Below are 10,666 nucleotides of genomic sequence, written 5' to 3' on the forward strand. Positions count from 1 at the left end.
TTTCTGAGGAGCAGTCTCTATGCTACATAGTTTCAAATGCATGCTGTCTAAGAAATAGCTTTTCTCTCACCCTGATAATAAAGCTGGGAAGACACAAACATTTGTCATTGAATGACCATAATGGAAAGTTAGCACTAGTATCCAAAATGGAAAAATAGCCTTTATTAAATTCTTGTCCCCTCGATAGGGCACTTCATTGAGGTGGTATCAGTTTCTAATCCCTAATACCGAAATATAAAGCCAGGGGGAAAACTATTGTATAGTTGCTGCTGAAAGAGGGGAGGCTTATTTTTCTTTCTTTCACCTTTTTCTTCCCTCTCCCCAAGTCTCCTGTGAGCTCAGTTTGCTGGTTACAGTCAAGTTCTGTGGACTGCAAAGATTGTGTCATTTAAGCACAACTCTCTAGCAAAGCTTCTCCTTCTCTCTGACCCCCAGGGTCCTGTAAAGTCCTCCTTTTTTCTGGAGTCACATTCAGTGCACTATCCCAAGGGAGGGGAGAGACCTCTCAGCTGCCCCCGTCTGGAAATTCCAAAGCCCTTTCCCTCCTGGGCACCCGGACTCACCAGGGTGAAGCTCTTAGGAGAGGCAGCCCAGCGTTTGATGTTGGTGAGGCTCCATTCCTGGATCACCTCTTTGGTCTTCTCATCCACTCGCATCACACACTCCTTAGTGATGCCCAGAAGCCTGGGCACCAGCTTGTTCTTTCCTTTCATCTTTTCCTGTGAGGCAGATTGTTGTTGGTATTAGTGCCAGAGAGGTGAACGAGCAGATCAGATCTAGACCACAAGGGGGTGCTGAGGAGGGTGGGAGAGCTGAACTGGGTGTCTATGGATGGACCCAGGACAAGCTCCACTAGGGAGAAGGCAGGGTCTGGAGGAAAGTTGGTGGCAGAGGGCTGCCAACAGGGCAAGTTTTCACAAGGTCAGAGCAAGTAGAGAGAATGGGACTTGTAGGGATGATGGAAAGTGTAACCAAGGGCAGGGCCTGACTTTGAGAGGAAAGACTAAGAGTGGAAATAAGGAGGATGGTGAGAAGGGTCTGTAACCCACCTTAACCAGAAAAAAGGAGACACCATAGGTCTTGAGGGAACGGGCTAGCTTCACGTAGCGCACCTTGGCCTCGATCTCACTCATCTGCCCACAGTTCTTGTGTGCCTTAGAGTAGAAAATGGAGAAATGTTTAGCGAAACGTGGGAGGATAGCATCACAGACAAGGAGTTGTGACGTTAACTACGATGGGAGCGTACTGTAGGGGGCACAGGAAAGGTTAGGGGGTGCAAGGTATGAGAAACGAGAGGGTGACGGGATGAGGACTGACAAAGGATACGCAGAAGCAACATTTCAAGGAATATAGTTAAAGAATTTGCAGACATTCTGGAGACGTGAACAGATAGGAAGTAGAAGGTCAGATAGAAGACTTTTGGGGCTGAATATTCAAGAGGTGGGGATAACACATTATGTCTGTACAAAGATATACTTTTCATAGTAATTTCAGGCATACTATCTCATTTGATTTTCCTATCAATCCTACCCCGGGCAGGTACTGTCATCCCATGTTAGATGCAAAGAAAAAAACAACCAAGAATATTGAACTGAATTCCACAGCAAATGCAGTGATGGAGCTGAGATGAAAAGCCCAGGTCTTCCGCTTTCTTGGCACAGGAGAGGTGGGAGAACAGCTTGGCAGGTGGAAGCGGGGTGGGAGGAGACAAGGAAGGGGCCGGGGGTCCATTCAGTCAGTAGGATTAAGCAGCAAAGCTCCCGGGGCATCCCAAACACTTTCCCCTGCCCCCATTCACCTGGAAGATCTTACGCTCTCCCTTCTGCTTCACATACTCCTTGGGCAGGAAGTCCTTCAGGCTACACCAGAAAAGGGAGGGTCAGCATGTAGTGGACAGCATCGGGGGTATGTGGGCCATGGACTGTGGGCCTAGGGGCGTGAGGAAATGTCTAGGACAGTATTATCTTTGGGGAGAAGGAAAGCTCGAGGGAAGAAAGTCTGGATTGTCCATGAAATCGAGATGACTTAGCATTAGCTCTGGAGTGCAGCCTGCATCTCTCCCTACAGGGAAAGGGACAAGGGAACCTGAGTTGCAGGCCCAGTCCCTGAGGGAAAGAGTCTAGAGCACTACTGCAGGGAACCAAGAGCAGAAGGAGCTCGGTAGAAGGATGACCATGCATGGAGGAAGTTAAGCAAGCGGCGCCGAACTCTATTCACTCTGAGAACTCTCAGTGGATGAGACTTGTGAAGCTTTCTAAGTCTAATGTTCCCTATGAGGAAAAATGTACTGTTTCCCTCTAGCCACTATAGTAAAATTCTTCAGAGAATCTCAAAAAGCTACATGCTTGCCTGAGAGGTATGGGGTAGAGGCAGATTCTAGGCTACCTTCATGTTCCATAGGGGGCCAGTGAGGAAACAAATGGCTGATGGCAGCGAAACAGGTACCCATGTGGGTCAAACCCTGGTACTTCAGAAGAGGAAATGGAGAGAGAAGGCCCGGGATGGGGGCAGGGCTGTTGGGGTCACAATGGCAGGGAGTCCTGGGTCCTGACAGGGTGTGGGATGTGGGTCACTCACTCGAGGAAGCCAGCCTTGTGCTTCTGTTCATTGTGGGGCCCAAACTGGATCTGGCATTGGAAGCCAGCAAACTCACAGGCCTTGTCGAAGGAGACAGGGTGGGAGCCATTGAGGATGTCATCTCGTGCCTGGAGAGCACAAGAAAAGGAGGTGAATGTTGTGTGGGGGTGCGGGAATACCCCTCGCTGTGCTTCTGCCCCCCTCTCTGTACCTCCCTCATCCCAGGTAAATCCTCTCCACACCTGCACATAAAGAAGGTTCAGCTGCACGGGGTCCCGGGAGTCCACATTCTGGTCTGAGTAGAAGAACTTCCTCCGCAGCAGAAGCGTCTCATGCTCCTCCACTCCCTGTTCCCTCAGTGTGCGGCCATGGTCCAGCCAGTTCACTGGGACACAGAGAGTCCCCTCAATGTGAAGCCCCCAGGGCGCCTGTGCTGCCTGGTCTTTGGCTTTCTGTTTGTTTGTTCTTTATCTCCTACCTTCTCTCACCGATAAGTTCCATGAGTGTAGAACTTTATTACTGATGCATCCTGTATCTTAAAACGGCATCTTACAAAAGCAGGTAGTCAATAACTAACAAATAAACAGCTGCCCCGTGGCCCCCTGCCCATTTTCCAGTGCCCTCTTTTTTCTATTTCTGCTTACATTCATCATCCGTGTGCAACTTCTGCTTTAGTTTCTCCATCTTCTTTTCATCTCGTAGCAGTGTCTTGTCTTTTCGTAAGGTCCCTGTCACCTCCTCCTTTTTCTCTTCCATCAGCTCTCGAACCAGTGAATATTCATCATGGTTGGTGATGCCTGGGGGAGCGCGAGGGGTTGGTAGCATCCCAGGCACTGCACCCGTGTTTTCTGGTAGAGTTGGAGCCTCCATCCCCGAGCCCTCAGCCCCACCAGGACTCCTTACCGATGCGGGCACAGATGGTCATGAGCATGTCAGTGACAGTCTTAGAGTCATCCACCATGATAGTCTTCACAGTTCCATCGAGCATACGGATTTTCAGGGGCCTCTGCTTCTTCCTGTATTCCATGGTGTCCTATTGGGGCGGGAATAGGAGGTAGGAGCCTACTTTAAGCTAGAGGTATTACTTCCTTTTTCCATGGCCAGAGGGGAGGAAAGTAGATTACTGAAGGTAAGACGACGATGGCTCACTCAAAAGGAGGGTATTTTGATTGCCTGTGATAGACAGTCTGGAGAGGATCAGAGGCAATGGATGTGGGTGCTGAAAACAGGAGGTGGAGTGGGGAAGCTGACGGAAGAGGATGTTGGTGGTCCTTGAAGAAGTGATACTCACCCCATTTCGGAGCATATAGTAATCCAAAGCTTTCCCGGCCTCCAGCCATATGCCTTTTTTGGGGTCGTCATCTGACAGAAACAGCCCAAAGTCGCTGGCTAAAAGAGAGGATGGATCACCTCAGACCTATGAGGACCCCAGTGTGGCTGAATGGCTGCATTGTTGCCCCTTATTATTTCCCCAGGGACTGTGGGCCTAAAGGGAACAGAGGGAACCGCGGAGCACAGGCGTGAGGGATGAGTAGCCTTGAGGGACAATGGGGTCATCCCTTAAAGCCAAGAGCCTGGGAACAAGAAGGGACTGAAGACTCCCACCCCACCCACCGAGGTAACTCAGACTCACGAGGGCCAGCCAGGGCCTCTGGGATACGCTCACGAATGATGCGACAGGCATCGTATACCATGGTAGACGGCTCAAACTGCATCGTCTTCACCACATTCCCGATGCTGATCTTCAGCGAAAGTGCAACCATGGTGGCAGCTTCTCCTCTCCAGCCTGGCTACACCTGGTCCGTGGTATTAGGGCATTAGAGCACACCCTCATTAGAGGAGAGGAGGTCCCTCAGATGGTGCCCCAGGGAGCCGTGTTTTTGAAAGGGACTTACCAAAGCAGATAGTGATGCGGTTGTTTTTGTTTCATTTCAGAATTTTAAAGCGTGAAAGATTATTTATACCAAAAGAACCAACCCTAACCATCTAAGATAAGTGAAGGAGAGTCGGTCTGCAAGGTGCAACAGCAGGTCTGAAATGTAGTGTTCCCTGAGGACACTGCCCCATCCCTATCAGTAGAATCTGTGCCTCCCTTCTTTCTACCAAGTGACTCTCTCTTGCCCCTTATCCCTGCTCCTTTCCCAGGCCTGCCTTTGCCTTGTTTTCATCTTTTCTTGGTTCAGTCTTTTTTTTCTCTTTGTCTCCCACTATGTCTTGCTAGCTTTTTCCTGTCTGGGATTTTCAGAGCTCTGTCCTGACTCATCATGTGACCTCCCCTCTGACAGCTTTAGCCTCCTCTGCAAAATGAGGATGTTATATGAGAGAATTCCCGAGAGCTCCTGAAGCCTGCAAACACTGACTCGACCTAGCCCGGCCGGAAGACCAAACACTGGTGGTTCAAGCTATCTAGGCCTACTTTTGTCCCGGTTTTCCTCTAACGTCACATGGTGGGGGCCTTCCCAAAGAGCCAGGCCCTGTGGTTGGCTTCTCTGGCATTCAAGATAGAATTATGATTCTCCAATCCAGAGGGATCTCAGAAATTACCTAGTCAACGCCCCAATTTTGCAGAATGGATATCAGACCATGGTGGGGCAGGTGGGGTAGTTTCAAGGCAGGTCAGACAGAGAGCCCTGTCCCTCTAACTCAGTCCTTGCTCCAAGTCACCAAGTTAATACCCAGTCCTCACTACAATTCTCATGCTCTCTGGTTTTCAGCAAGTCTTCCTCACACTCTGCTCTCCATCTCACTGCCTCCCTTGATGGTATTTTCGGTGTAGCTCGTGATATCAGTCCCATGCTCACCTCCCCCACTCTCCTGGCACCACCTCTCAGCAGGCTGGAGGAACCCCTGCAGGTGGCACCCAGTGCACAAGAGGACCAGTCTGCCTGGCAGCTGATGATGTGACCCAGTTTGGTATGGGGATTGGTTCCTCTCAACTAAGAGAATGAGCAAATCCGGGCTGCCAATCCCCTCCTCCCCCCCAGCAAACTGGGGGCCCCAGGTGGGGAAAAGCTGGGCTCGGGGGAAGGTTGAAAACAAGAGGTGGAGGTGCTGGGATACAGCAGCCAGCTGAGAACCAGGAAAAGGGAAGGGAGATGTATTTGGAGAATAAAGAGGTTAGGAAGGATGAGGTGAAGGGGACTGGAAATCTAGGTAGAAACAGGAGGCAGGCAGATGTGGGAAAGGTGTGGATCAGAGAATCTGATAGACATTTCTGACCTTATAAACAGTCCAGAGTCTCACAAGAGAAGAAACCACAGCTCACTCTGTTTTTATTTCCAAACAAGATAGGACCATTCCAGTCTCCCAAGTTCCAGCTCGCTGCCCACCTCCCCATTCCTCGGCCACCTCTCCCAGTAGCTTGACAGACCTGGCTGTGGGGTTGCTGGAGGGCTGGAGGGTCAGTGAAGTAGAGCAGTCAGAGGAGCTGAGGGCAGGACTGAAAGGACCCTCTACCCTAACCTGAAATTGCATGTCTCCCCCATTTCCTCCGGACATGGACGCCCCCATCTTCTTCACGGAAACCTCTGGTGACACCCCGATAAGGGAGATGAGTCATGCCTACCCTTATTCCCAGGCTGGTACTGAGTGGACACCCATACAGCTACCAGAGGGTGAGGGAGGAAAGGGAATTAAAGAGTGAACTGGAGGTGATGAGGGCAAAGAACAAGGCCCTTGGAAGTATGGGGAGAAGCTATCCAGTTCCTGCTCTGGCCTGAGAACTTTGCTCCCGTTTCCATCATGTTTTATGGAACAGCAACAATGCCCCCCATACCCCCCTCCCAGGGAGCTCCTCCTCCCTCAAGACATTCCTGAGATGCATTCCAGAGGAGTTGGGCAATTGGGGGGGGGGGGGAATGGAGGACAAGAGGTCAAATCCCAGCAAGGAATGGAATGTCAATGTACGGGGCGGGGGGGGGGGGGGGGTGGTAAAGAATCAGGGGTACAGGGAGATATAGTCAGAGCAGATACCCACAAGGGGAGCTGCAGAAAGACAGGGAGCTACAGAGAAGTACAAGGGAGAGAGAAAGCTGAAGACAAAGTCAGAACGTATGAGGGTTGGGGGAGTAACACTCACTCTGTTACCAAATTTGGCCTCTGAGTCCGCAACCGCGGTGGAGGGGGGGAGGACTGTGGGTGAGACTGACATATCCGGCCTCAGGCTGCTGGAGGCTCATTTAGGGCTGGACTGGGCAGCGAAGGGCTGGACCTGATCTCCCTCAACATAGCCCCCTCACCACCTACACCCTACCCATGCATTTTCACTCTCCCTAACTGCACTCCAGCCTATGCACAGAGCTCTTTTCCACAAAGCTACTTACACTGTCTCCACACACATTATCTCAAACATGCAGTCCCTACACAGACCCTATCACAACCACGTTATCTTCCCGTAAAGACCCCATCCCACTCACACAGCTTCCCCACAAACACACCTCTATCGGTAAGTGAACAACTTGCCCCAACATCTCCCATTACACATTCTCCCTCCATTCATCCAACAAGCATTTCTGAGGGTCTGCTGTCGAAAAGGCCCGGGCTAAACTCTCACTGACTGGGAAGCAAGAAGAGTAAGCCTTAGCCTTCGCTTTCAAGGGGCTCCCAGTTAGTTGAGTGGATAAGCTAAATATAGAATTATAATACAAGGCAGGATGTGGTAAGAGTCCAGAGATGCATCCTCAGGGGAGAGATCCCTTTAGGTCAGAGAAGAGGGACCAAAAAGTCTCTGTGAAAAGTGTCATTTGAAGTCAGGACTTTATTAAAGGTAATAAAAAATCATAATGATCTTTTATTGACCATTATGTCACTTTCCTCGTATACATAATTTCATTTAATCCTTACAACTTGGCAAGGCAGGTATCATTATTTCCATTTTTACAGATTAGGAAATTGAGGTGCAAAGATGTTAAATACTTGTTTAAGGAACTTCTCCAAAGTCATACAGCTAATTAAGTTGTGAAGCCAGGATCTGAATCCACATGCTTCTCTGACTCCGAAGCCCAAGCTCTCTATGCCAGCCGGAGGTGAGTCAGGGCTAGCATTCCAGGCAGAGAGAATAGCATAAGCAAAGATGGAGAAGCAGCTAATCGCGGAGGAGCATTCAGGGAACTGAGTAGGCAGGCTGGTTAAAGCACAGGGTACCTGCAAGGGAGCAGTGATGGGGAAGTCAGGGTTAGTGTGGAAAGGGAAGGAGAGGACTAGAGAGAAAGGAGTATTTTACCTACTGAAGGGCAACAGAAGGTCAAGGGAGGCTTTGAGCACAGAAAGGACATAACCAGAATTGGATTTTGGAAAATAACTCTAGCAGTTACCTTGGAGATTGGTCAGAAAGACACCGTATTAGCACAAGTGAGAGGAGTTGTCAGTAGTTAGAATGGTAGAGAGGAGGATGTTGGTTAACTGTAGTTTTAAGAGGACCCGATGACAATCTGTCCTATCAACCTTCAGGGACCAGAGCCCGAAGTTAGACTGGGGTCCCATAGCTTCTATCACCAGTAGCCTTTCAGTGACTAGGGTGGCTTGAGTTTGGGTAAGGAGTTGGGAAGGGAAGAAGGAAAGGGTCGGTCGATCTAGGTATATGAAGATGAGGCTCTGGGGCACAGGGGATGGGGAGGTGGTTAGCACCACGTATGGGCAGAAAGGATGAGGTTAGTGACTGTATTGGACTAGAAATGGGGAATACAAGGTGTAGAGAAAGGCTGGGGAAGCTGGTGATAGGAAAAATACATATATGACCAGTCACTGGATCCGGCTAGGGGAAGGGGAAAAATAATTGTAAGTCAGGGAATGAAAGAATGAGGTCAGAGGCCAGAGCAAGATACAGGAGGCTGAGAAGAGGTGGGGCTGTGGTCAGTGGCTAAATAAGGCTGAGATGGGGGGAGAGCGAAGGGACACCAGCAGTGTCTAAGCAAAGCTGGGGTTAGTGGGGGGTGGGGTGGGTATAGGGCACAGCCAGTGGCTGGGTCACGCTGGGTAGGGTATAGTGCTGTGGTCAGTGGCAGGGTCAGGCTGGGAGTGAAATGGAGGTGTGGTCAGTGGCCTGGCTGGGCGTGAGATCAGCAAGACCCAGTTTCCTCTTTGGGTCTCGTTTCCTCTTTTCTGTTTGGGGAGTGGGGGGAGGGGATCTACAACTGGACCAAGAAATTAAGGAGGCTTAGAACCAGGGGTTGGCACATAGCAGGGCCTGGGAGTACTGGATAGTTATATTGGGCTGGGGGTGGGGTATTAGGAGATGACCACGAGGTATGCAGGTAGGTGAGTGAGTGAAAATGTGGAAGAGTGTTTTAAGAGGATGGGAAAGCTCAGATTTGGGAAAGGGCAAAATATGGTAGGATGTGAAGATTCAGGGGTAGGAAGGGAGGCAGAATGGCAGCTGGGAACCGGTGGTAAGATGAACAACATGGGAAAATTACCGATGAGGGGAGAATTCTGTATGCAGGATTGTGCTTGCAGAAAGGGGGTACGCAGGGAGGTGTGAACTGCAGGGCCAGGGAGGAGAGCTGGAGAGAAGACTTAATAACTAGAGAATGAGGGATCTGGGAAGCAGTGGGGGTGAACTGTCAGAGGATTCAGTCATCTCTTTCTTCCATGGCAGCAGTGTTATCTTGGTGGGCTGCCCCTTAATCATAGCCCCTTCTCCCTAAGCAGTCCTCCTCTTTTGACTAGGCCTTGTACATCTCCTGTGTCCCAGTCCCTTTCCCAATTCCTACCTTGTAAACAACGTAGTCCAGAAACCCCTGCCCCTCAACTGTGGTGACCACATCAAGAGCCTTGGGTTTAGAGAACAGAATAAAGAAGCTAGAATCGCAGATGCCTGAAATTCTAGCAGAAGCCCAGAATCCTAACCTGAAATTAGTCTGTCATATCTCTGGGCTAAAGGACCTCTGCAACCATGCAGGAATGAGACTTCCCCGCAAAACAAGAGTGCCTACGTACTGCCAATCTCTTAAATTTTATCTATCTGAGGTCAACTACCCTGACCTCAACCATAACGCCCCTAAAACTAATCCTAATTCCTAACATTAACCCTGACCTTAATTTGTTTCCTGTTCCCAATACTGGCTTTGACATTCATCCCTTTCCTAGCAGACACCCATATCCAATCATTGATCCCTAATATTGATCTAATTTTTACCACTAGCACCAAATTCCCTGACTTTAACCCTAAATGTTGATCCCTAAGCCTAAAACTCCTTTGTCACTTGATTCCTGACCCATCCCCTTCGCTATTTACCCCGGTACTGTCCTAATGTTTTCTAACCTCTAAAACTAGATTTCTAATTTAATTCCTGTACTGACCCTTAACCTGGCCCTGAACCCTAACTTTGACTTAGGTTGGCTAGAAAACAAAAATAATGACCTAATCCAAACTTTACGTACATAAAACGGACCTGACTCAGGCCAGTAACTCTAAATTTTAACTCCACCATTATATCTCCTAAAGCCAACCTTGATTCCTAAACCCAACTCCACCTAATCCCAAACTCACCAGAAGCTCCCTCCCTACCCCTATACCCGCTATCAGCTAACCTCAAAGCCGATCCCCGCCCTGCGCCTCACTGCCACCCCACTCGTCACCCTCCCCAAAACTTTTCCCAGACAGAGGACTGATCCCAGGAAGGGCCTGGCACCCTTAACGGCCTACTTAACTCCGATCCCAGGCCGAGATACATTGGACGATGACCACTCCAACAGTACCCGAAACAGGAGACGCAGAAGTCAAGGGCCCCGCCCGCCCTCCCGCCCGCTCGCTTCCCGGGCCTGGCCTCGCGACCCCACCCTGAGACTCGGGCTCGGCCCGGTCCGGCCTACCTGCGCTGCCCGGCTTGTGCCCCGCCCGCCGGCCCGCTAACCCGCTCGTTCTCCGGGTGGCAATCGGGCTCCGGCCTCGCCCTCCCTTCGACACTCTCGCGGCCACTTCCGTCCCCGAAACGTCCCCCACCCGCGGGCGGCGCCCTGGGCCCGCGCTCTATGGTTGCGGGGACTGCAGGAAGCTGCTCTGGCCCCAGCTCTCGATGCTCGGGAGCCGGCGAAGAGAGGGGCTTCCTGCCCCTCCCCGGCAGGAAGCAAGGGTGCGGCGCAATCCGGA

At 50.7% G+C, this 10,666-nt stretch overlaps 1 protein-coding gene across 5 annotated transcripts in view; it reads right to left on the reverse strand.

The window, feature by feature from the left end:
* Positions 1–10,612, reverse strand: part of TLN1 (talin 1) — a 31,876-nt gene extending 21,264 nt beyond the window's left edge. For 3 of the 5 annotated variants that reach the window (XM_078436701.2, XM_078436698.2, XM_078436702.2), the window contains exons 1-10: positions 10,390–10,612; positions 4,211–4,373; positions 3,869–3,966; positions 3,481–3,610; positions 3,222–3,374; positions 2,820–2,962; positions 2,578–2,705; positions 1,799–1,859; positions 1,050–1,154; positions 564–719 (exon numbers count right to left, since the gene is read on the reverse strand). In XM_078436701.2, the coding sequence (XP_078292827.2) occupies positions 564–719; positions 1,050–1,154; positions 1,799–1,859; positions 2,578–2,705; positions 2,820–2,962; positions 3,222–3,374; positions 3,481–3,610; positions 3,869–3,966; positions 4,211–4,340 (1,104 nt within the window). In that variant the 5' untranslated portion in view covers positions 4,341–4,373; positions 10,390–10,612. Of the gene's footprint in view, positions 1–563; positions 720–1,049; positions 1,155–1,798; positions 1,860–2,577; positions 2,706–2,819; positions 2,963–3,221; positions 3,375–3,480; positions 3,611–3,868; positions 3,967–4,210; positions 4,374–5,947; positions 6,332–10,389 lie in introns of those variants that run through there. The other 2 variants (XM_078436700.2, XM_078436699.2) reach the window with 2 other exon arrangements.
* Positions 10,613–10,666: the final 54 nt, after the last annotated feature.

The sequence above is a fragment of the Panthera onca genome, chromosome D4 (assembly GCF_046562875.1).
Source record: "Panthera onca isolate mPanOnc1 chromosome D4, mPanOnc1 haplotype 2, whole genome shotgun sequence".
Classification (NCBI taxonomy): domain Eukaryota; kingdom Metazoa; phylum Chordata; class Mammalia; order Carnivora; family Felidae; genus Panthera; species Panthera onca.